Raw genomic sequence first — 26,956 nt, 5'->3', positions numbered from 1 at the left:
TCCTGGTAACTCTGTTTATTTAGGTTAGAGTGACTTGTTGGTTGGTTTCTGCACTTTTGTTGCGACTGATCTTAAGGATACGCTGCAAATTCTGTTCTGTTCTATTTGGGCCACACTTGGTTCATTCATGGGGATGTTATAAAAGGGAAATCTAAAATTCATACAATGCATACAACCTGACTACAATCATGAAGGGATTAAAAAGAAATAACATTTCTGTTGCTTGTGTGCGTTACAGAGGGAGTTTTGACCTTTACAGTTCGGTGACATCAAATTGAGTCAGAATCTAACAGAAACGTCGGAATTCTGGTGTTTCTTCGAGCGGTACAGAGGATTATTAGAGAGCAAAATGTCAAAAATAACAGCAATAAATAAAACAAAGAAAGCGACCAAGAGTCAGTCCAATAGCTCTTCACGAACTCTTCCTTCAAAATAGGAGTTCGCTGACTTGTCGAACGAAGCTTCCTAACTACTGTAAAGCATCCAAAGCTGCCATTCTCTTGAGTTCTCAGCAGTTATTTCACTGATAATATCTCTTCATGTCCCATACTTTATAGTACTTTAAGTGATCTTCGTGATTGGCTATTAGGTGCATTCTGCAACAACATATAAATTCACTGTTTTGGTATTCATTGACTGTAAACGGAAATGTTTTTCAGGCATTTGACGCAGCATCGGGAGACGCTCTGCTCCCGTCCTAAGGTTCCAATGTCAGTCTGGGTTCACGGTGGAGTCGCCCGCCCCATCGTCACTGCTGCCCCCATCAGTGTTGTTCCTAGAAAAGAAGGTCGAAAGCATTTGGCTTTAGCAAGAAGAGAGCAAAAACACGTCTACTTCCTGATATAGGTGTGGGATGGCATTGAGTAACAGACATAATATTTATGGGTTTGTCAATGACTCCCTTCATGTATGTTTACTGCCCTCTCCTGTTTGTTTTTGATTTTGATTTAATTTATCTGTTATCCAGGGTGGGAGAGAAGGAGTTTTATTTATTTATTTTTAATTAAGAACATGTCAGTAGAAAACAACAACAACCTCTTGAGTGCTGTCTGATTCCTGGTGATGAATTCCATTCGCCGAATTTGCACCGAGAACCTGAAAAAAAACAAAAAAACAGAGATGATACATGTAGACAAATGTCTGACCAGAACATTCAAATATCCAGAGCCCTGTGAACATCCATGACTTCAGATATATTTGAGTAAATTTTAATTAATCTGCCAGGAAAAGACATTACAGAGGAACCCTGGCAATTTGCGGCTCAGTAATCAAGGATTTGTCTGTGGAATTTAACTCCGACATATTCACAGATATTTGAATGAAAATGCACTTTGAGAAGCAATGCTACATGACATGATATTGTCTGGCATTTACAAAGCAAATCAAACTAGGAGTGCCACTCATTTTCATTGGTAGTGATAGGCTACAACCCCCAAAGAGCCAAAATAAGGACGAGTGTGGATGTTAGCTCCTATGGTAGATCTAGAACAGCTCCAACTGTACATATTAAGGTACATTTGGTGTTTGAAGTATAAAAATAGCCCATCATACTTCTACTGCTGGCCATGCCCCCCCCCCCCAACATTTACAGTCATACATGAGAAAGGATGCAAACAGTTGTGCAAATATACGTCTATATGTCTTTGAAAAGCACTAATGGAGCTTCCTGTACAACCAACAACAATGCAGCACGTGGTTTCTGGATGGCACGTCAACAACAAAACGTCTTTTTCTCCCTGCTGGAGAAAAAGATTCGCATGACGCTGCCCCCACCAAGTTCTATTATGAGCATGTTATGTTTAGACTGATGTGCTGGTTCATTTTACAGTTTTTTCTGAAAAAAGTGTCTTCTTTCACAAGATGTTAATGCACATGTTCTGGTCTACTTTCCTATTTATTTAAATAGGAAAAAAAAACAACAACAAAAAAACAGTCAGAATGTGGATGATTTTTGCAGATGTTTTAACTAGCTTTGCTTCCCATTCAAATTCCCCCAACTGACAACAAGCAAGTCCACTCTCCAGCTTTTAATATCGATGAAGCTTCTTCAAAGAACATGCATACTCCTTTCTAAACCATTTTCACCTGGCTCTTATCTGGATGTCTTCGCATGGCCTGGACAAGCTTGTCGACTTGCTGGTTGTGCTCCAAGGCGTTCCTCAGGGCGTCTTCGGTGTTGAGCAGCCGCTGGCGCAGGCGGTTAACCTCCGAGTCCAGAGCTGACGGGTCGAGCATGGAGTACCGCCGGTGGTCAGGAGAGGACCGCTCCCTTCCCTGAAACACAAACGCAGACGAGACGAATTATTAACATAAGCCAACAGCAGCAAAGCTCCTGGATACAGAGTGTGAGAGATTACTGGAACCCAAAATCCAAGAATAACTGATCGTTTCTGTTTTATAGTTACTAATTTTGATATTTTACAACATCTTTTTAAATTCCAACTATATCGTGGTAGGAGACATAATTATTACTGTGGTAAAAATGTCCATTTGTTGCTCTTTTAAACCTCCATCTATGTACGTTAGGTATCCACAATGAATAATAATTGACTGAAATATAGTTGATAAATAACACTCTTATTTTAAGTGTGCTAATATACTTGCACTAGAAATTAGACTGTAAAAAAACTTGGTAAGATTTTGTGTTTTTTCTTTATGTTTGCTCGAAAGTACAACAAAGAACATTTATTAATCATATTACAGGCTTTTAATATTTCTTAACAGGTATCTTCTATTTATTTAATATTTAATGCAGCACACATTTTTAAATTAAGAAAAAAATAAAGTTTTGAAAAAAGAGGATGGACACATTTTGTTCTATGGGATGTTCATGTTTCTGAAAAATGTATTGAAGACAAAAACAGATTCCAACTGTAGATATAAAAATAAAAAAAATATTAGTATTTTGGAGTCATTCCGATTCAATTCAATTAGTGTGATATTAAATCAGAGCCATTGTTTGTTCTCACCAGCAGAAGCAGTTTTTCTCTCAGGGTTTTTATGTCGTCCTGAAGTTTCTGCTCCTTGACCTTCCACTCAGCCTTGTGCACCTCTCGGCTCAGGTCTTTCTCCACGTCCCGAGAGTGGCGGTGGGACTCCAGGAGCAACACCCGCAGTTCATTCAGACTCCTGGAGCAAAGAGAAAAACATTACAATTCACAAAACAGCAACTGTATTACAAAAACGTCATTATTAATTGGATTTAAAAAAAATTTTAATGCCAAGGATGATAAAAGTCCTATTCAGGCAACAGATCCACATATTTCTGCAATTTAAAACCACTTTAAGTCTAATACAAACTGTGCTCATTTTCAGGATAAAATTATTAGTATTAATGTAAGAAGATAATGATTTTCTACATGTGCTCTGTCTCCATTTTATTTTTGAGGCAAAAAAAAACAAAACAAATCAAGATTTAGAATTTTTTAAAAATTTCAAATAAAATAAATCTAGACTACTGATGAACTGAGCAGCTGTATTCAATAAATTAAAATATGCATTTCAATGAAGCTCGTTTGTCTGATTAAAAGTATGAGTTGAAAATAACCTCTCAGCAGGAAAGTCCACACTTCTGTATTAAAAATGATTTTTACAGGTCTGATGTAATATTCTGATCTTAATTGTCCTGTTTTTATTAGGTATGAGAAAAAAAATCAGCATAATTAACAGAACTAAAGATTTGAATGGTTAACACATAAGGAATTAATTGATTACTGAAATAATATTGTTATTCAAAATAACATACAATTATGGTACAAGTTTCTATACTGCAGCTAAAAGATATACCGAAATATGGTTACAAAAACAAAACCAGGAGCTTCTTTCAGTTGCTTTAAAGGTTATTACTGCCCATCACTCTTTTAAAACCATTCTGGTGTGTTTTATTGTCCACAGAGTTAATTTCCTTTATGAGAAAATGTTGCTTTAAATCAGAAGACCTGTCACCGGGTCACAATAAACACAATAAAATCAAGAAATTATCTGTTGTTTCCAAGTGAGTCGTCTTTATCAGCCTGATGGTGAAACGTTTTTTCCTCCTCATACCGTTCTGCTGATTTTTCTCGTCAGTTATTCAGTGAGTCCTGGAGGAGATTGAAAAATCAATCCAGCAGCTACCTTTCTTTCTTCAGCAGCTCCTGGCTGATGCTGACCAGCTGCCCTGATGCATCATGGGACTTCTTGGTCATGGCCTCTAGCTCCGCCTCCACACGCATCTTCTCCTTGGCTACAGCTTCAAATTTCTTTTCCCCAGAGCGAACTTTACTTTCCAGAGCTAATGGAGAAGGAAAATAAAGTTATACTTAAAGAGAACTTGATGCAATGAGGTATTTCTGTTAGCCAGCCAATAAAATAGAACAAGCCAAGTCTTTTTTTTCCTTAGGATAATGATCCCTTCACCTTTATCTCTTGAAGACAACGATTTCCAAAGAGGAGTAATATGTTGGCTTATGTTTAAATCCATCTGCTAAGTATGTGTCAGAACCTTAATCAAAAAGCTATTTTTCACCATTATTTCCATTACATCTGACTTCTAACCTGAAGTCAGAAGTAATGAGATTTCCTCCTGTTTGTCCCACCATGAACTTTAGACTCTAAAATAAATATTAAAACAATAAAAATTAATTTTATGCTTTAAGAGACAGCCCTTAAAATCTTTTTTTTTTTCTCCATAAATGATTTATGATTCATTCTTCCGAGGGCGTCAGTCTGATTATCCGAGCTGGGTCGAGCACATTTCGAGTCTGTTTGATGTCACAGATCTGTTCAAAACATTATTCTGAAAAGATCAAAAGAAAGAAACCGCGAAGAAGCAAAGAACCGCAGCGTGAACTCTGCCGGTGTTAAAACGGTGTTACCTTTTTCAGGAGATGAAGCTCATCTCAGACAGATTCATCATTACACAGAGAGTCAGATATTCCAAGCCTTTATTTCTTGCAATTTTGACGATTATGACTAACAGATTATGCAAACCCAAAATTTCTCACAAAGTTAGAATATTGTGAAGAAACGAAATATTTAAATCTTTAGCTAACTCAAAACACCAGCAGAGCTTTCAATTGTGGAGAAAACTGCTGACTGGACAGTTATTAACATCCTCCACACTCTGCTAACGAAGCTGGGTCAGATCCTGTATTCAAGCATGTTTATAGAAAGCTGAGATTAAATACTGAATATGAACAAATTTTTCAGAAGCTTGACATTTCTGCTCAAAATATCATTTTTCATATGATGTAATATTTGAATTTGAATTTCAGGTTTTCATACCTAATTGTTGCATATCAAGGCCTGAAATATTTCACTCTCTGTGTAGTAGATCTACATAATACATGAGTTTCACTTCCTGGAATGGATGACAAAAAAATATTGAACTTTTCCATGATATTCTGGTTTTTTATTTGTAAATGCGTTTGAGTAAAATTAAATATTTCAAATTCTAAACAAGAAAAGAAAAGAAATTTAAATTTTTACAAAATATGTTAAACTGAAATGTAGCATCTGTGTATGATGTGTATAAGAATGAAGACCATCAGAGCTCAACAACTTTTACCTCCAATCTGTGTTTTCAGAGCTTCGACCTGGGAGGAGAGTGTGAAGACTTCTTTTTCCCTTTTCATCAACTTCTCCATTGTTTCTGAAGAGAAAAAAAAACATTAATTGCATAAATCCTGTTAGTAGTTAATATGTCTTAAGCAATCATCTTTGGCCTCAAAATTTGTTGAACATGCAGCAGACAAATATAAACTGCAGCATTTTTTTCTGGGCCAACTCAAAATTGGCACATATTTTAAAAATACTTTTATTTTCTGCTTTTTAAATGTTCCAAATATTTTGACACAAACATCTTCTGTCATTACATCCATGCCTCATTCTTGCCACAGTGACTGTAGAAACTGTTACGTATCAGCTTGTGCCTGCTTTTTAAACGTGCTAAACATAGATGCAAACACAGCTCCTGCAATCTGGTTCAGGCTTAATAAATCGCATTGCAGTCATTACATCTCTATATACTCCTCCCAGTATTTTGCACTTACTGATAATCAGCATATGTTCTGCATATTCATAAAGGCAGACATGCAAAATTAACTGCGCCTGCAATGCAAATCAGTTTTGTCTGTGCTATCAAGATTGCATCTGTTTTCATACATGCAATACTTTAAAAGATCATTCCCAATCTAACAAGTGCCATCAAGCAAATGATTGTTATGTGCAGAAGATAACCTACTACTAAATGGATATAAATACCTTCAATATTCTGTTTCAGCTTCTTCTTCTCATCTGATATTTCATTATCTTCTATCATCTGAAACAGAACAAAGAGCTGTAAAAACATTCCACATGAGGGTAAAGCAGAGTAACGGTGAGCTCAGATCCTCTCCTCAGCTGCTTACGTTTGCGTCGTGAGGTTTAAAGTGGTCTGCCTGCACAGCCTGCAGCTGGTTTGCCGTCACCCTCAGCTTCTCCTCCAGCTTCTGGATCTCCTCCTGGCTCTCAGCCTGGGCCTTCTGCAGGGCCTGGTAGTCCGTCATCTTCTTCTCTGACAGCTCCAGTCTGTCTCGAAGCTCTGTCGTTGTTTTGTCCCGCTCTACCCGGAGCACCTCCATCTCTGCCAGCCTGGCCTCCGCCCTCTGCAGCTTCTGGGAGGCCTCGCTCAGCGCCGCCTTGGTGCTCTGAGCCTCCATGTCAGACCTGCCTTCATTCAGCTGGTCTCTGGCCTCCTGAAGGCGATTGCAGAGATCCTCGCGCTCCTTGATCAGAATGGCGGCTTCGATCTTGTGTTTGGCCTTCAAGTTCTCCACCTCCAGCTGATGCTCCATCTTTAGGCTCTCCAGAGTGGTCCTCAGCTCCTGGGCGTCCTGCTCCTGGCCTTGTGGAGCAGACTGACTTCTGTTCAGCGATGCCTTCAGCTCCTCCAAGGATCGCTGATGGTCAGTCACCAACATGTCGAACTTAGCCTGTGGAAAACACAAAACAAGTCACATTTAGGCTGAAATCAAGAAAGTGCCGTTAAAGTAATACGTAATGAAGTGTCGCCACTTTTCTACCTTAAGCTCTACAATCTGAAGACCAAGCAGTAAGAGAGTACCTTCCAGGAGTCCATCATTTCCATGTTCTCCTTGGTGGCTTGTTGGACTTTCTGCTTCATCTCGCCGATCTCAGCGCTCTGTTTCTCCACAACCATCCTCAGTGACTCCACCTCCTGCTGGCTTGCCGCCAACGCCGTCTCGTATTTTTCTTTGAGCTCGCTGCTCTCCTTGTGGTGCTCGCGGCCCACCGTCAGCAGCTGCTCACGCAGCAGGACGGTCTCCGGTGGGGCGTCGGTCCCCGGGGCCTCCTGCTGGGAGCTCGCGTCGACCCGTCTGAGCTGACCCTGGAGGTCTTTGATCTCAGCCCTTCGGAGGGTGAGCTCCTCCTCCAGCTGCATGATGCGACTCTGCTCTTCTACGGTGGTTTGCTGATGAGACACAAAACAACTTCCGTCACTGGTTCTGAGATGTTTCCTTTCAGAGGGTGAAGACGAAGAACTTCAAACTGCGACCCGCAGAACAAAGAAAATCTAAGCCAGGAAACGAGCAGAGATCAGGCTTCAGGACAACAGAAATCAAAAGAGAAACTGCTGAAGACTTGAGGCAGTAAAGTGCATTGCAGTGGATATAAATGACAAATAAAATATGTGGACAGCGACAGATTGGTCAACGTTTGGCTCCCTCTCATATTCAAACACATCCATTAATTAAAAACACCATTTAGCTTTTTGTCGTTATAACATATCAATTGATTCAGGCATGTTGGAGTTGGAGAAGAGATGCAACTAAAAGTTATAGGACAGTAGGTCTTAATGCTGGGGCCCCCCTGACCTGAAGTTTTTCCTCAAACTAAATACACAGAAGAGTAATCCCTCTTTTAAGCCACGTCTGAATGTCCAGCTCCCTGATTTATCCTCCACAGAGCAACCAGAGCCACCACCACAGCCCTGTTGGTGGATCAAGTGAATGGAGATGTCTCTTCAGTCTCCTAGGGTCTAGCTGACACCTCTTCAGTCTCTGGATATCTGAGTGACACCAGCGCATTTTCAGTTTCCAATAGTCTTGCTCATGCAAACACTTGTGAAGTCTCTGAGGGTCAGAGTGCTGACACCAATTCAGTCTCCAAGGCTTCAAATATCACGTCTTCAGTCTCCAAAATTAAAGGCATCATGTCTTTAGTCTCCAAGGTTCCTGAAGTCACCTCTTGAGTCTCTAAAGCTCCAGACACCATGTTTTCAGTCCAGGTAAGACCAATCCCTCTTCAGTATGTGATGGTCCAGCTGATGCCAAATCTTTCATAGTCTCTGAGGGTCAGACCAACGATTCCTTAGTCTCAGAGGATCTGGTCATCATTGTAATCCACAATGGTCTGGCTGATGTTGATGCCACTTTGGACACTAACTTCCTAGAGCTCCGTGTTACACCCAAAACTTGGATACGAAAAAAGATGAGCTGTCATGAAGCATTTCTTATGTGGCTCTACCACATATTTTATAAGACTTGAGAGATTTTACTTCAAAATTAACCAAATACCCATCTACCCAGTGAAACAGAAACATACGTAAAACAGTTCAGTTGATTGTTACGACTGTTTGTTTACAGGCATGAAATTGAAGTAGGTTGGATGAAACACAAATGTACAAACCTGCGAGCTGACCAAGCAAGTACAATTAAACAACAGGTCAATATTTAACCAGCATTTAACCCTGTTGATTTGTTTATCCGTCTCCTGAAGAAGATTGTTGCTGACTTTGCTGCCCTGCTGTGTAACATTATTCTGTTCTTTGCAAGGTTAATTAAGACTCCATTTACAGGCTGGGATCCAAAACGATGAATAATGAGGCACTTAAAAGCAGACCAGGTGATTATCTTCTGTAGGTTTATAATCCTAGGCAACAATTTATGCAGCTAGATTTCCTCTCTATTAATATAAAAGCAATAATTAAGTGAGATTTAAGTCTTTTTTATTATTAGAGCCAAATCTTGCTGATGCGTAAAATAGTTTCTATCCTGATAGCCATTAGGGAACTTTGTCTTTATTTCAGGAGACTAGCATCAAAGTAATGGTACCAGCAGGATAATAAAAACTGAAAGATATTAAAGTTAAAGTCAATGCATCGTTTCCAAAATGTATAAATGAGCCAAATGATCAATGTGTCACTGTCCAAAGAAGCAGAAGATGAGAGAAGGCCATTTTCTGTTTGATCATCTAAAAGCAGCCAAGCAAATGTGAGGAAGCCAACAACAAACCTGAAAAAAGTGTCAGTTCTGTAAACATTCCACACACACACGCACGCACGCACGCACACACACATCTGTATTCAAAAAGAAGGTCGAGGAGAAAGACCTGCTGCATGACACACAGTACAACCGTGTGGAAAAACAATCGGCTGCAGAGTTTTAAACACATTCTCCTGAACTGCATCCAGATGCAGAAACACAGGAGTGAAACCAGAAAACGGAAGAGTCTATGCAAGGTTAATATCGCCGAGAGCATCTGAAGTCAATTTGAAGTCGAGAGTTGAGACAGCTCAGCAGCGGATCAAAGCCAAAACAAGATGGCATCTTTGATTTCACCTTGGTTCTGTTGCTCAACCTCAAGGATTCTGCAACATGACTGCGTCTTCCCTGTTGACAGAAGCAGTAATCAAATGTTTCAGAATGATTAGTTGTCTTCAAAATCTTGAAGGAAAACAAAAAAGAGTGGCACCCTGTTTATTATTGATGGGACTCTCACTAGGAGGTGCAGCGCAGCAAATAAAGGCTCTTCACACGACATCATGGAAATGATCTCTATGATTTATCCCACAATCATCCACAAACGTTTAAAGCTTTAAAAATTACAGAACCACACAACAATGGATATGGAGCTAAAGGATATCCATCCTGGAGAGTGTGCATAAAGTAAACAATGAAGCTGTCCGCCTGCTTGTTATGTGTCACTTTGTTTTTTAGCATCAGTAGTTGTTTGATTCCTGCTTTATTTTACAAAAGTACAAAGGAAATGATCAAATCTGGGATCTGATACTTACAACAAGCTGACATAAATAAAGCAAAAACTAAACTACGGTAAGTTAAAGTAAGCTGAGCTAAAGTATCTCAAAATAATAAGCTGATAAAAACTAAACCCCCTTTCCATTAGCCCAACCTTATAAACTAAAATAAGCTAAGCTATGGAAAGATTAAACTCAGATAAAATAACCTAAGCTAAAATATCCCAATACAAAATAAGCTAAACTAAGGCAAAACTAAACTAACATAAGCTAAATAATGCTAAACTAAAATATCCTAACCTAACATAAACTAAGATAAACTAAAGTATCATAAAATTAAATAAGCTAAAGCAAAACTAAACTAAACTAAGGTAAACTAAAATAAGCCAAGACAAAAATAAAGATAAGCCAAAGTAATCTAATGTAAAATAAAATGAGCTAAAGCAAAAACTAAACTTAAATAAGCTAAAACAAGCAAAGCTAAGGCAAAACGCAACTAAAATCAGATAAAATAAGCTAACCTGAGTTAATACTTTATTAGGCTGCACAGTGGTGCATAGCTGGACACATATTGTTGGTCATTTACATGCTCTCCTTAAGCATGAATAGGTTTTCTCGTGGTACTCCAGCTTCCTCCTACAGTCTAAAAATATAACAATTATGACTGGTCACTAAGTCAATTGTAGGAGTGATTAGTTACCAGTATTAAGATATTTTTCAGTAACTGGAAACACAGACGAAGATCAACGCAGGTAGAGTTGACAAAAAAATGCAAATTATATTTTAATTATATCTATATTGCACAGGTAACTCAATTAATATTCTGTAAGTTTATAATCGGCATTCCTCAGGATTAAATTAAAATGCAGAAACCAAAGGCAGACAGGACATGACTTCAACCAGAGCAGCTTATTTTAAATGCTGTTGACAAAGAGGCAGAACACCACAGGACAGTAAGCACAGGCAGCGGGCTCATGCTTTTTACCCTTCGCCTCTCTAATTCTTTCTGGAGCGCCTCTACTCTCGATTTTTCGAGCAGCAGACTCTGCTCAAGCTGACGAATGTGGGCATGTTCCAATTTCGTCTGAGTCTACGGAAAAACACAAAGACACAGACAGAAAAAGGAAAGAGAAAAAGGAAAGGCTGAAAGGGAAAAAAAGACGAATGCAGATCAGAGAGGAATAACTCAGCGGAGGGGCAACAGATGATCAGAGTGAAGCTGAAGATTCGTTCGAGATCGGATTTCATCAAGTCAGCATTTTGCAGATCCCATTCTGTTTTATAGCCGATTAATACAAAAGACATAAAAGTTCTTTAACGATTCAATGTTTGAAGATTCCATTGACGAAGTACAATAAAATATGAATTGAAGGCTTCAGTGATGTGAGAACTTTGCCATTAATATTTGACAGTATTTGAGAATCTATGAAATGCATTTTTAGACGTCAGTTCTTGACTGTGCCACGGAAAAACTGCGAGAAACGTATCGAGAAGGAAAGCTGACAAATGTTTTGGGTTGCCATGTCCTGGATGTACTGGATCTACACCAACATGTTAACATGAATGAAGTCCTGTTGGTTTCTTCTGAACGTCTTAATAATTATTCCAAAAAATAAAAGAGTTAGTCAACAGCGATCTTTAATTAACTAACCTTCAACCTCCGTGCAGAAAAACAAAACTCAGGGACAAAAGCAAAATTTTATTAATTTGAATGTATGTGTGGTTGAGTGGGGGTAAGGTGGCTTTCTGGAACACAACGGCTCGGCTAATGTTCTTTTTTTAATTTTAGAAAAAAGCTGAAATAAAAACAAATTCCAGTTTGAACAGTTTCTTCATGGAATAATTGCACTGAACTTCATTAACATTAACAGCAAAACTACCAGTAACATATATTTGATATATATATATATTTTATCTTTAGTTTGAAATAATGTTTAATGTTCATTCCTTTTTAGAAAACCTTAAAAAAAGAAATACAAAAATGTTCACTCTTTAGCAATATTTATTTTAGTGGATATTTCATATTAAAAAATTGTCAAATGGTAATGTGATATCAGTGTCTAAAGGTGAGCCTTATTTAGTTTGACTGAAGGAAAAAATGGCTCTTTGGTTGCAGAAATCTGATCTGGAGCATTTTTCTGTCTCAGACTCATAACTGAACTAATCTGACCCTCATGAAACCCCTGACAATGGCTCTGAAATGCCATGTTTATCTTGTCCACAGACGACACTGAGTGTTAGTGAGTTGGACAGGTATTTTATGCTGATAATTACCTCCAGGTCTCCTTTGGTGATGGACTCTTCTTCCACTCTGAACTGGAGGTCCTCCACTTTCCTGTAAACATTTAAACATGTTGATTATTACGAGGGAAGCCAAGAACAAAGTTTCGTCAAATGACTCGGAGCAATCATGCAAACCGACAGAAAACCAATTTACCCGCTCACTGGGAATTTATTTTAGTAATTTCTCTAGCTTAAGATAAAAAAAGCATATTTTGACCTGGTAATCAAAAAAGCACAGTTTATGATCATTGTTTTATTCTAAAACCAAAGGACTATTAAAGGTGACCTATGATGCTTTTTGGACAGGTTAGGATATGTCTATGGGCTTTACAAAACATGTTCATTTAATTTGTTGCACAAAATCATCCTTAGATAATCAGATTTCAGTCTGCTCAGTTCTGATTATTTTGAGCTCCTTTCAGAATGAGCTTTAAATCCAAAGAAGCTGCTGCTGGTCACGCCCCCCAACTCAACGTTTACATTTACATGTATAACCGGCTGCAAACAGATGTGCAATTTTACACCCGTACATCTATGAATAGCAGAAGTGAAGCCTCCTGCACAATCAACAAGAATGTAACAAGTGCTTTCTGGATGGTAAGTCAACAACAAAACACTTGTCTTTTTCAGCAGCCATTGTACAGTGCATACAGCAGTAAAACCAGCTGAGTAAACGTGACAGAGTTGCTAGGTAACGGGCCGGGTTTCGCTGGGGTTGCTAAGTGAAGGGCAGTGCGAGTTGATTTGTTACGTTAAACTCCAAAGGCTTTTGAAACAGCTTGTTTTCCAGACACCAAGAAACATTAACTTACTGCCAAAAAACACTTGGGTGGTTCTTTGGATTATCAGAAGATTATCATGGCCTGTTTTGTCAAAAAAGGCCAGCTTTTGTAGATCATAATTGATTTCTAAAAGCAATAAAAAGGGTAAAGCATCCAAGGGGCTGAATACTTTTTACAGGCACTGTATGTTTCCGATCCAAAATGATTCACAGACAACATTCAACTAAATATTGCATGTTTTGTTGACAGCTGTGGTCACAGAGAGGCAAGTGAGTGAGATCACCTCTTCTCCTCTTCGAGCTGATTGGCCAGTTCCAGCTTATCTTTCTGTGTGCTGGCCAACATGGTCTGGACCTGCTGGAGGGAACTCTCGTTCTCCGTCACGTACTGAGAACACAGGAGAAGACGACTGATTCAGGTTTGTTGCGTTAAAATGCACCGGATGCCCACAATCTCTCTGTACCTGCACATGCTGAGCCCTGAGGACGTTCAGCTCCTTCTCCACCTCGCAGATGTGGCTGGTTGCCTTGGCAACCTCAGCGCGCTCCAGGTCCCTCTCAGCCAACAGCTGCTCGATGTGCTGCTGCTTCTCCTTCAGGGCCTCCTGGAGCGCCGTGGTGCCCGAGATCTTCCGGGCGTAGCGCGACGACGTCTCAGTCAGCTTAAAGCGAGAAGGAAGATGAAGCATTAAGAGACGAGTGTTGAATCAGCTGCCTGGACGTTTGTTGCCAACCCGCTGCGTACCATGTTACCCTAAACATCACAGTATTGTGACAGAAACAGGACGAAAATTAAACACTGCAAAAACACAGAATATTACCAAGTATTTTTGGTCGAGTTTTGAGTGGAAACATCTTATTTCTTAAATTTGAATTATTTCAAGTGTACCACACAAGAGTGTATTAGGGCTATTATAGCTAGAAACATTTAAAAAGGAGTAGATTTGCGTGAAAAACCCCCTGAAATATCTGAGTTGGAAAAGTCGAACATTTTCAAGGAAATAGATTTTCTGGGATTGATGTCAGGATTTTTCTAAAACAAAGGCAAATTTGTTTTTTCTCAAAAATTTACTCATTTTTTCTAACGCTCTACAGTCGCATACACTTGAAATAAGACAAAATTAACTTACAAGTAACTTTTCAGCAAGATATAGGAGCTTCTTATAATTCTGGAATATTGAATAGAACGTATTAGTTCCTCTGGAAGATTATCTCATAACATGGGAAGCATGTCTTGTTACAAGTGAAATAATCTGTCAGTGGAATTAGTACTTAAAAAAAAGCTCCCACTTCTGTCCAAAAATACCCCTATGAATAAAGAGTTGGCTCAAAACATCCTCATCTTCTTCTTCTTCTTCTTAAAAGAATTATTAAGTATTATTATTATTCTTGAGCATACTACATAAACAAAAGCTGCAAAATAGCATTTTAAACCATGTATTTCCTACTTAAAAATATGTCACAATGCAACATGTTGTTTGTCCACTAGAGGGACCTCTTTTCAAAGATTTCCAGGAGGGTTTTATTTTGGTAGGGCTGTTTGTTTTTAACCAGAATTAACCAGAGATATGAAGATTTAGCAGCCAAATAAGATAACAAAAAATAAAAATATCTTTGGAGATACTCATTTTCTTGCAAAAACAGAACATACATTTAATGTAAATTTCTACCAACACACTAGCTATACAGGTACTAGAAAATCCTCTGTTCTTTAGCACTCGGCTCAATGAAAGTGACGGGGCAAATATTGTTGAATATCTGGTGCTCAGTCAGGGTGAGCCGCCAGATAATTCACAGAGCTTGCTTTCAGTGCTGTCTGACGCCGCTGCCAACAATTAAGGAAAGTAGAGGGGAGTGCTCTCTGTCCAAGTGTTGGCTTGTAACCAGAAGCCAGAAATCAATGTGAGATACTCTGATGCCCCATCTACTTCAGTCTGCTGCCAGGGACCACTCTGATTCTTAGTCTTAAAGAGACAGTAGGTCTGGTTTAGGCTGCGGCTAAACCAGTTCCTTAACTTCTTCTTTCAATTTGGAGAATGTTTAAAACTAGGCTGGTTAACCATGTTTACTCGCTATCTCTGCAGTTAGATGGGAAGACCCCAACAAGTCATGTCTGGGGGGAAAAAATAACAACACTTAACAAGAAATGCTCAATAATAAACCAAAAAATTTTAGATTGCTGAGTCACTGATTTTCTGCCTTTTCTGGGAAGAAGGAAGGAAGGGCAATATCATCACTCTTTTCAACAAAAATAAGCATTTAAGCCGCATATAAACAGGAAATTACAGAAAACTATAAGCAATGTGGGAAAGAAGTAATAAAATCCTGAGTGACAGAAACGTCAGGAAGCCACATGTTTATATTATTGGTATTTTTACAGTGCTTTATATATTGTAGATATACAGTTTATAGAGTAGATTGAAAGTTAACATGTAATGGGAATTAATGGGTGAAAGTAGAGAAAAATGCCTATGTATAACATCCATATTTAGAGATGAAACTATGAGTAGAACACAGTTTAAATCCAATTTCATGACAAACCTTGTGATAAACCTGTCAATGGAGTTTCACTTACCCAACAACCACTAGAGATAGGCAACCCTGTAGTGAGTTATGCTCCAACTCTAGATACGTTCACACAGCAAGTCTTGATGCTCAATTTCTGATATTTTGTTGAAATTTTGTGTGTGATGGTTCATACTGCTAATTAAATGTAAAAGTGTCTGAAAACAGACTTCTGTTTGAACAGCTTATGACCTCAAAGCGACCTCTATGTCCAGAATAACGTCGACGTCTCACAGCGGTGCACTCTCAAAGTTGTGCCCAGTATCTTCAGAGGTTTTTGCATCATTTCAGAAGTTGGTTCAGGTTTATGACGCATGTCTCACATCAATGACGTAAAAGACGGATAAAATGCGTTCAGACTGAAGACGCTCTGAAAACAATCAGATACACATGTAGTTTAGTACTACGTATAAAAGTGGCACACATCAGATTTTTTGCTGTGAAACGATCCGAACTGAGCCGTGCAGACGGTTGCGTTTGTCTGCTGACTGAACGGAGCCAAAAACATTCAAAGGCATGTTTGCTGCTTTTGACCTCCAGACATGGCTACGTTTTAAGGATTCCAGAAGTTGAAGTAAGTGATGTAAGATCTGCAGGGGGAAGCCTGGCTTGGTTTTTATGAAAATACGACTGACCAAGACGTGAGCGATGAGATCTGCTCATCCAACCCTCCACAAGAGAGCAAACACACACACACACACACGCACACACGCACGCACGCACGCACGCACGCACGCACGCACGCACGCACGCACGCACCACTGACTGCCAACCAGATCCTTTAAACTGCTCGTCACACTCATGCTGAAACAGCCCGTCTGCTATCAGCATGAGCCTGGAGCGCACTGCAGCCGTCTTACCAGTCCAGCTCGGCTCGGGCGTCCACCCACAGAGGAGGCCACCGAGCTGACTGAACTGATGGAGGAGCTGCTGGGGCTGTGGGCCAGGGAGGAGACCCCCATGGCCACCCGCTTGCTCTTCTTGGCCTTGGCCGGGCTGGTGGAGGGGAAGCCGATGCGGATCACCTTGTGGATGGGAGCAAACAGGCCAAACTTTGGAAGGCACTGGAAGTATCTGGAAAAAGGGAGGAGAAAGGGATGCTTGGTACTCTGATTACCATGGAGACAATTGGGAAAAAGTAAAATATTATACAAGTTTGTGCTTCATATGAAATGCTTGAGTTTAAGCAATTTAATAATTCAACCTCTTAAACAAGGTATTTTTTGAATCACTTTTCTTCACATTTTTCTTTTGGGACTGCAAGCGAAACACTGGAGTTGTCAACACACTTCTTATTAGTGCGACTTTTCTCCAAAACAGCACAAGAAGAAATGCATTTTGTGTCAAGAATGGGCTGATTTCATATGGATTGGAAAAAAGCTGTCCTTATAGATTTTGATCCAGGAAGAAGCTACAGTCCATTGTGACACATTTTTGTTGACTTTCTTTCCTGTTTAGCTATGAAACAACTAGATGCAGCAGTGACATACTTCCTGGCTTATTTAGTGTACAAACTGACAGCTTTAAGCATGACTTCTCTATGATGGATGACAGGTGTAAACACAATGCAAATGTCAAATTACACTTCAAATGCATTAATAACAAAATGCCAAAGAAAAATGCTGCAACTGCAGAAAACTGAAACAAAAGGGAAAATTATCCAAACAGCAAAAGAACAGCAGCAAGTATAAAAGATTGCAAACTTGCGCCGCAAAATGGAAATCCTCCACAACACTAGGGGGGCAACTAGTTGATCATATAAAGTAAAGACAGGATTTCCAGAAGAAAGATGGAAAAAGGAAGAAAATTGTATGTTATACTTGAGTTTACAAGTTTACATTAGTTTTTCAAACAGTGTCTTTTACAATATTATAGAAGAGCAGCAAGTTGGTAATATGTCCTACTCCAGACTCCCATAGTGGCCTGATGCACTTATGAGTTTGTAACGTTTTACATTTGCAGTTGTTTTTGCTATTGGCAGCATGTTTTATTTTTGCTTCTATTGTCTATAATTGCATTTGCATTGTTTTACTGCTGTATTTGTTTTTGTGTGTGTGTGTGTGTGTGCGTGTGTGTGTGTGTGTGTGTGTGTGTGTGTGTTTTGGAGTGTTTGTAGTGCATTTCACCATTTGTTTCTGCATGTTTGCACTTCAAACATGCAGCACAAGAAGAAATACGTTTTGCACGACAGGACGTTTACCATAAAATCCAACCCAAATGGTCTTCTCATCTCTAAGTTTCTGTTTAAAAGTAACACCTTCCAATTACTTCTGCGATTGTCTCTTACATAGAAAGTACTCCTTGTTCAGTACTTGTGTGTTTTTCTGTCTGTGTGTTGGTTATGGAAGATGGCCGCTCGCACTGAGGTTCTGGTTCTGCTGTGGGTTTCCTTTTGTTAAAGTAGCGTAACGATTTAATAAGAATGTAAAACTAATAATTAGATGGTTCATATAACTGGCATTTAATAAATAATTGTCTTTATAATTGCATGAATACATTAATAACATTCTCAAAAACATAAATGGAGCAAAAATGATCTGGGGTCAGTTGCAGTGATCCACATCCTTCCCCTTGATTTCCTTTTAGGGGAAACAGCAGAGGAATTTCAGGAGCTTGTAGTTTACGGTGTGTGTAGATGTGAGAGCGCACCTTGTACCAGCGACTGCACCATCGTTCTTCCCTAGGGGCTCATCCAGTTCCACCCCGCACCATTCACCCTTGGCGAAGTCCGTTTCCCCCATGTAACGTATTACTCCCATCTTAGAGCCTCCCACCTGAAAACAAAGATGGCCGTCAGACTGATAAAATTAACATGAAGTCAATAAACGTTTACGCTGACTTGGAGATTATTGACAGAGTGATGTTGTACCATGGCGGTGAGATATCAGGCGTCACTTCTAATTTTAAACGTAGTACAAAGACAGTTATTTATAAAATGGAGGCATTCCATTTCACGGTACCATGTTGCATCCATTGGGAAGGCCATTCCCATTAATGTGTTAGTAGGTCCCGATAACGTCGCACTCCATATCATTTTGCGGAAAACAGAAGTATGATTCATGCAGGTTTGTAGAAAAAACATTGCAGCAGAGGTATTCTTTTATTACTCCGAACAACCGGTTTGAGATGTGGCCAATAAAGTGATGAAGAGCGGTCACAAAAGGAGCGTTTTGCACTGCTGAACAATGGACCCATTCACAAACTGATGCTTTTCTGCTAACTCACATGCTGCTTTGGAGCCTGCTGAGTGAAACTACTGAAGTGAAAAGAAGAAGCTTAGAGAAGAAAATAATAAAAAATATGAAAACTTCAACTTTTAGCCTTTATAGTGTCACTCATCTGTTTCATCTCCTTTAGAGCATTTATTCAGGGAAACGGTATTCCAACAAGGCAGCTGCAGCTTTTAGAAATGTATGGGGAAAAAAAAAATCACCAGTCACTAATAATTCATCCACAACGTCACATCACTGGGTGAAAATAATGGTTTCCTGTTGGGAGGACAGTCTAAGCTGCACACTCTGCAGCTGGTGAATATCTCTCACACATGCATGACACACATGAAAACACTCCTGACATCCCATTTCCTCAGGAAGTGACTTCAGGAAAGCAGGATCTTCCTAAATGAAGTTTTTTTTTTTTTTCTAGAAGCATCCTGCTGCGGCACTACGTTTCAAACGTTAAATCAATATTTAAAGATTAAACTTTGTGTTTGCAGTAAACTTGGTTAAGTGCAGAAAATTGTTTTCAATATGAGAATGTGTTACCATATTTAACAGATGTAATATCTCCCTATGGTATTTACGAGATTTATTCCTGGCCAAACAGGATGATTTTGTTTTTTCTAAGAAAAGTGTGAGAGGAGAACAGTTCGAAATATGAGTACAATAGAATTTGGTGGGATAAAAATTAAAAGCTTAGTGTTCTTTTAATAGTTTCTAATCAAATCTTTATAAAAAATATATAGTAGTATAATACATAAAATGTATTTCATTCATAAAATTAATTAGCTAAAATGATTAAATAAGTAATACAAAAACTGTGCAAGATTTTGAGCTCCATTTTTGCCACCTGATGTTAGCAACATCTTGGTTGCTAAGTGACGTGGTTTGCTGAGGTGAGAGCAGGACGCCCATCTATTGTCAACATGTGTTGATATTTGATCAGTAGTTATCTTGAGGCGCTCATTGGGTGAGAGGCGGTATACACTGTAAAAACATTAAATCTTACCAAGTATTTTATTTATGTCTTAGTATATATATAAAAAGAGAAGCTAACTTAGAAGTAACTTTTCAGATAGACGTAGAATCTTATTTCAAGTCAATGCTCGTACTAGATCATCTGGCAGATTATTTCACTTATATCAAGACATTTTTTCTATAAGTGAAATAATCTGATTATTTACCTCTACAAAGGTTTTAAAAATCAGCTCATCCAGTTTTCCACAGAAATTCAAATTAAATTTTCCTCAAAAATATATATTGGAATCGGCAGGTCAGGCTTTTTAAACATCGGTGATCGGGCAGAAAATATATATCCCTAATAAACTGTTAAAATGTTATTAATTTAGGAGAAAATGTTAAGATTAATTAATAGCAAATACAGGTGACATATTTAAAAAGAGAAAGCAGTGAATTTGGGGTTGTTGTCAGGCACTGTTGTCCTTCTGTGACTCCACAGAAACGTGCGATGTCACAAGACGTTAGGCAGAGAATGTCTGTCAGCGTGGCCGGCAGACGTCTCAGCGAATCAGGCTTAAAACGTCACCAGGGCGTCGTCTGCAGAGATAAAACTACTCCTGCCTTTCACAACGTTTAATCCACAACATGTATAATTATTCTGTTACCAAAAACGCTTGAATTTGACAAAATTATCAGAAAGGTTCCCAGTCAGCGCAGATGAACTCCTCCTCAGGGTGTCCCCTCTACTGCCATCGTTTTAGAATTTGACACCAACTACAGAGAAACAATCACCCGCTTTGTGTCCACAGCGTGTAATCTGAGTTTGTGCTAATTTCACAAAATATCAGAGGCCGACACGACTGGATAGCAGCGCATCCGCGCCACGGCAGCCAGATGGATTTCACTGGCAGAGGCTTAGGAAATAGATGGATTCACTGATCAATGTGTCAGCAGTGGACGCTCCTCTCCTTAAGTGCTGAAAGTAATCCAGAGTGATTTATAATATTGAGCGGCGTGGAGGTGCTAGTCATCCCCCTCGCCCATCAGTAAATGGAAAGCAAAGGGAGCCAGGGTCAAATTTATCAGAGGGGGAACGGTGTAGCCGTCCGATGTCACTCCTAACTGTTGGAGAGGGTTAGAAGACGACGTTAAGGGCTCTTCTAACATATGCCTGTTTCTCTTCTGCTCAGGTTCTTTTTCTGTAGCTGAAATGTGGTGAAAATTTGACATACAGATTCAAATACATCCCATAATGTATGTATTGCTAAAGGGCTTGCTAATATCCTTTAGAAAGTCACACACAAACATTGATTTCTGTTGGCAGCAAGAAACTTCTGGTGTAAGTCTGGTGGATATTCAACCCCTCTACAGCTCGAGTTGGGTTAGGCCAGAGGTTCCCAAACCCCCCCCCCCACCCCCCGTCACATGCGTCCTTTCAACCAGACAGCCATTTGTAATCCATAGGGGGGGCGCAGAAAATGTTTGGAAACCACTGGATTAGACTATTTGGAACTTTTACTGGATATAGAGAGCTATTTTCCAGCAATACTGAACACTAGAAAGTGTTTTACACTTGAGGCATGTTCACCCAGTTTCACCCAGAAATGTGCACATTTATACCCTGAATCACAGATCAGTAGGCAAACTGGCCTTAAGTGCCTTGCCCAGGGGCCCATTGACATGACTGAAGGAGCTGAACCTACAGCCAGAGTCGCCCTAGATGTTTCTACACATTTTCATGTCAAAACTCCCAGCTTTTCCAGACTCATGTTTTTATGGATGGATGGACAAATGAAAGTATCAATCAATAGATTGTTTAGACCCAGGGGTGTCCAAAGTGCGGCTCGTGGGCTATTTGTGGCCCCTGGATTGATTTTGTTTGGCACCCAAATGATACAAATGTGGCCCACCATCACAGGTGGCTGATGCAGATGTGGACTTTAAATTTTTAATTAGGGGAAATTTTTTACTGATAAATTAAAATCTTGTTATGCCTTGTTTACTGTTCAGCAGAAAGAAAAAAATCCTTGCAGTTTTGATACTTTTCTGCCTTCTGGATTGCCAAATGTAATTTAATTTGGCCAACAAGACAACAAATATGACCCTCTCTCCCCGTTCAGAATTTGAATGCCTGCCTTTTCCAATCACATCCATCCAATCTACAACTAGTGATTTACTCACCAGAACTCGATCTCCGACTCTCAGGTCTTTATCTCCACCTTTCTTAACCGAGCCGCTGTCCGACATGTTGGAGCCCGACTCATTTCCCGTTTTCACGGCGCTGTTGAGGAGACCTTCTCTGAGCGGCACCACCACCCTCTGGCCAGCAGGGGCGCCACTGCCGCCTTGTTGAGTCTGATTCTGGGCCGAGTCGGTGGAGTGGCTGTCGCTCCCCTCTCCGACCGGCTGTCGGGTGAGCTTGGAGGGCCGCGTGAAGATGCCCTGGAGGGGCTGGCACTCGAAGTAGCGCACGCCGCCCACCGACCCGTCGTTCTTGCCAACTAGGTCGTTCAGTATGACTCCGGCCCACTGTCCGGGGGCAAACTGGGTCTCCCCCAGGTAGGAGATGACTCCGGGTTTGACGCCGTTGACCCACACCTGTTCGCCAACAGTGTAGTCTCCTACAACATCATCGCCTTCCTCTGAGATTTTAGCTGGAGTGACAGCCTTCGGTGGAGTGCCTAAAAAACACAGACATCACATTTCATCTGTGAATTTTGGCAGTTTCTTGTATTGTTCTACTAAATTACCTTCTCCCACTTAACTGTGACATTCCTGCAGAGGGGAAAAAAATGCCTATGCGGCAACATTCAGAAGGCAGATTAGACAACACTCTAATTCTTTGTGAAAAGTGGGTCAGAGACACGGTATCAGTGACATGCCGGTGATTAACCCTGCCATGCTGCCTGGGATGCTGCCTGTTTGACACATAGACAAGCTGCATCTCAGCAGCCTGTAAGGGTTCCATTAGCATGCGGTCTGGTGCGCAGCACTGCCTGTCTAGTGTGTGTACAGCAGTAGTGGTTGGTGACAGTCTACTTTGTATAGCACCAAGAAGCCAGAGGCTTTTTGGGCCTAAAATTGTTGTGCTTTATGTAGCTTATGCCTCAGTTGCTCACATATGGAGTTCTGAGAGATGTAAGTGAGATGGAAAAAACTATTAAAGAAGAAATGTGATGATGTGGTGGGAAGAGCTTTGAAATGGTGCCAGAATCTGGAGAAAACACAGGGTCACAGAGGTTCCTCATTAGGCAGATGCCTTTCAAATTGGGTCGCTCTGTTTTTGTTCCATTTTGGAGCTGGGCTATCAAAAGAATTTTTTTTTTGTTCTCTGTTAATTAATTGCCCTCACTGGCCATTAATGTCACAAGATCATAAGACAAAGGAAGCTAATAAAAATAAAACACAACTAATAGTGACAGAGTTTTGTGGAGCATTAACTGCAGGTTCCGTAAAGAGATCTGTCTGGATGAGTAGTGAGAACCAACAGTGGTTTGATTGTGATGTGATGCAGGTTTCTTACAATGTCATAACCATGGCTTTTTTCAGCCATTGTTTACATCCAGATTTACGGACTTTGGCGTCTTTTGGTGCAGCATTATGATGCATATCTCACGTCAGTGACGTAAAAGTTAATAAAATACAACATGACTGTTTAAAACCATTGTATCCGATTTAGGAGCACACATAAAAGTGGTACAAATCAGTGATCGTTGCCTAAAAGTCAGAGAGCCCTGGTGTACAGTATACTTCCCTACATTTTCAACTGCATTGCTAACACTGTCACATGTCTAAGCAAATACCACATGGCCAAAACCACACCAGAATTATAAATGACAACCAGATGGAAACAAGTATTGGTTATTTTACCTGTGGAACTGATGCTATGTGTTAGAAAATAACTACAAGAGACAATGGCAGGCACTTTTGTGTTTTTATTTATTTCTGCAAAAGCAAGATTTTTATTTTTGATTTGATTTATTTTTTTTTATTTCTGCATATGAAATGCTATAATTTGAACCGAAGAAACATTTATCCCGTTAGTTCACATTTCATTTCTGTGATCGCCATCAGCTGACCTAAAGGACAAACTGTGAAACGCTGGCAGAAAGGTGTGGCGTAGAAGCATAGTGTGTGAAGAAGCTGTGAAGTGTACGCCAGAAGGGACAAATCGGTTCAATAAGAGGGGCGGGATTACATCAGGGATGAGCTTTGGGCACCTTCGTGTTTGCAGTGTTGATGGACAGGTTGACAGAGGAGGTCAGCAGCAATCCCCACGGACAACACCGTGCTTCGTAGTGAGATGGGGGAGCAGGTGGAGGAGAGTCTAAAGAGGTGGAGGTATGCTCTGGATAACAGGGGCACTTTTAGACTCAAACCACTAGTACTTTTTTGGATATACTACTTTAAAAATGCTTGCAAAATAATTTTTGTCAAGCAGGTTTGTAGGTTAAAAGACTCAGTGTGGCATTTAAAACCTGAGCTAACAACATGATCCGGGTTTCTTAGGCAACACGGAGGCAGGGGCAAAAGGATCGTTGGCAGAGGGAAGACTGGAAACACAGCCTTTACTTTCACCATTGTGCTTGGCCACCTCCCACCACCATCTGAATCCCACTATTCATCGACTGTGCACAATGAAACCTCCACAGCTTCCTCCCGGACCCTCGCCTCCTCCTCCTCCCTCTAATTATCCCCCTATCTCTCACTGCTTTGGTCTCTCTTTCACACACACCCTCCTCTCTCTTTAAATCCACTTTTTATGATCATTTTCAACAGTAACCACCGCCCTCAGTCGCTTAATGTTTGGTCGGATTTATCTGTCGGGAAGGCCTGACATTGTGTTTTTGCATTCAGCAGAGGTTGTGACAGCTGTGGACGACAGATGGAGGGGGTGTTGGGTGGCTGAGCCTAAACGTTCTTGACTTTTGATCAATTTGTTGCTTTTAAATGCCTCGCGTCGTGGTCCAATATCATTTAGCACAATAGTGAGAGTCATGACCAACATTTAAAGGACAAAGTTGGACATTCAAGGTCTTTTCTATAAACACAAACAGGCTTTAATTTATTTTAAAATGTCACGTTTATCTTGTGGATCATTTTGATGTGTGAGGAAATAACTGGAGGGTTAATATGTAACATTGCTAGGATCAGGGGAAGCATTGCTCTTGTTAGATGGTAGTATTTGGTTTATTCTGCCCAATGCTACAGGCTATGATGTTTTTAATTGTTGCATCACATGAGCTCACATGGTTTCTTAGGTTGTCTACTGAACAGGACTCCTTGTACAAAACGTTTCAAAGGCAAGCTTTGCATGATCAGTTTCCAGCAGTGGTGGGCAACAATAACTAAAATGATAGTTGCGCTAACTCTAAATCACTAATCATAAACATTAGCTTAGCTAACACTAAAGCACTACACAAGCATGGTATTTAGGTCTGCTAATGCTAAGGTACTATAGCAACACGGTAGTTAGTTCCTCTGACGCTAAAGCGCTAAACCCACCTGTTATTTAGTGGGAGCTAATGCTAAGGCGCAATACCGACATGATATTTAGTTCTGCTAACCCTAGACCACTACACCAATATGGTATTTAGTTATGCTATTTCTACTCTCACTCCACTGAATAGACATCCTCAAATTAAAAGTGTGTATTTGTCTAATATTTTCAGAGTGACATCACACAACTGCAGGAAAAGAGGAATTCATCTTAGAAGTTTTTACAAATGTATTTGCCAGGGAAGAACATCTACAGCTAAGGACCTTGCTGCTGCAAATCGATTTTCCAGAGTTTCAGGAGAAGCAGAACCAGGAGAGGTGGCAGGCTCTGTTATTTTCACCTCAAAAGCAGCTAAAGGAAAGCTTAAAGCTTCCTCTGGACGCCGAGCCAAGTCTTCCGACACAGTGGCCCCTCTCTCTGACAGTCGCAGCAGCTAAAACTAACAAACCGTGGGTTGGGATTCAGAGCACGAGGCCGGGTCACTGTGAAGATCATCTGCTGTAGAAAACAGATCCCTCTGTGTGTTTTTAGCCACATTCAGGTAGAAAGGATAGAATAAAAGCCACAATGTCTCATCTCATTGCTCACTAAACTACTAAAGATACACCGCTTCTTACAACCTGAGCTGTGATTTGTTTACAGGACTAAATAAAACCTACTTGATGATTTAACCCACAACCCTATTCCACCACATTCTGTGATTTTTTTCAAAACTATCCACAGCTGCGACACAAGCAAATTTCTATCTCTGACACACCCGAATATTTACTGTGTCAGCTCCCAGACAAAAAAAAGTCAGAATAACATACAGCAGGCGATTTTATGTGCCTCCATCTTTTTTCTCAGCAACCAAAAGTGAATCAGCTTCATATTCAAGATGTATTTTGAAATAATGAAGGGTGTGCAGCTGTAAATACCAAACATGGTATTTACAGCTGCATGCACGGCTGTAGGAAAGTCTTAGTTTTGCCACTTGACCAGGCTCTAGTGTTTATGTAGCAAACTTCTAGGAAGAAGGAGCAGATTTCTATTGAAAAAGTTTTTTTAGGGTTAGGGGAAGGATAGGATAAAAAAAATATAATAAGGACATTTGTTTTAACCAGAAGAAAAAGTAAAAGACAAGTAAATACTATCTATCTATCCATCTATCTATCTATCTATATTTATATAAACATTTAAAATAACAGAAAAAGTAAATTATAACTAAATAAACTTCATTTTTACCAGTGTCTAAACTAACTTTAGCACCAAAAGTTAGCAATAAATCTTGTACCACTGAATAAACCTGTTAACTAACTGCACCACATTAGCACAGAACTGCACTTGTGGGTTGAGCAGCAGAGTTGAGTACGTGGGTTGTGACCCCTAACAACTTCAAGTCAGAACGTGTTCACAAGCACAATTTGGCTTCATTCATTAACATCGGTTTTGTTCAGAACACCAGGTGGTTTATCAGCCCTGCTTAAGCTGTGTGTGTAACGCCTGTTCATTACAAACACTAGTCAAAGTTCATTCACAAAAAAACTAAAACACTGAGAGAAGAGAAGTAAAGAAGAGAGAAGAAGAGAGTAAAGTTTGAGTTTAACAGAATCAGAGTGGAGATTTTAGCCAGTCAGATATTAGACCCCCCC

The 26,956-nt window shown here is 39.9% G+C and overlaps 1 protein-coding gene across 3 annotated transcripts in view; it reads right to left on the bottom strand.

Annotated features, from left to right (window-relative positions):
- Positions 1-26,956, bottom strand: part of clip2 (CAP-GLY domain containing linker protein 2) — a 35,365-nt gene continuing 8,409 nt past the window's right edge. The window contains exons 3-18 of one of the 3 annotated variants that reach the window (XM_015044329.1): positions 22,007-22,506; positions 18,297-18,421; positions 16,508-16,721; positions 13,547-13,744; positions 13,367-13,470; positions 12,293-12,353; positions 11,004-11,108; positions 7,085-7,453; positions 6,390-6,953; positions 6,244-6,301; positions 5,549-5,632; positions 4,117-4,273; positions 2,970-3,129; positions 2,086-2,274; positions 1,036-1,095; positions 1-775 (exon numbers count right to left, since the gene is read on the bottom strand). In XM_015044329.1, the coding sequence (XP_014899815.1) occupies positions 764-775; positions 1,036-1,095; positions 2,086-2,274; positions 2,970-3,129; positions 4,117-4,273; positions 5,549-5,632; positions 6,244-6,301; positions 6,390-6,953; positions 7,085-7,453; positions 11,004-11,108; positions 12,293-12,353; positions 13,367-13,470; positions 13,547-13,744; positions 16,508-16,721; positions 18,297-18,421; positions 22,007-22,506 (2,960 nt within the window). In that variant the 3' untranslated portion in view covers positions 1-763. Of the gene's footprint in view, positions 776-1,035; positions 1,096-2,085; positions 2,275-2,969; positions 3,130-4,116; positions 4,274-5,548; positions 5,633-6,243; positions 6,302-6,389; positions 6,954-7,084; positions 7,454-9,602; positions 9,654-11,003; positions 11,109-12,292; positions 12,354-13,366; positions 13,471-13,546; positions 13,745-16,507; positions 16,722-18,296; positions 18,422-22,006; positions 22,507-26,956 lie in introns of all 3 variants that reach the window. The other 2 variants (XM_015044330.1, XM_015044331.1) reach the window with 2 other exon arrangements.

The sequence above is a fragment of the Poecilia latipinna genome, unplaced genomic scaffold (assembly GCF_001443285.1).
Source record: "Poecilia latipinna isolate Pla-1442-1.1 unplaced genomic scaffold, P_latipinna-1.0 Scaffold669, whole genome shotgun sequence".
Taxonomy (NCBI): Eukaryota; Metazoa; Chordata; class Actinopteri; order Cyprinodontiformes; family Poeciliidae; genus Poecilia; species Poecilia latipinna.
Note: the sequence above shows the minus strand (reverse complement) of the source record. Positions and strands in the feature narration are given on the sequence as shown.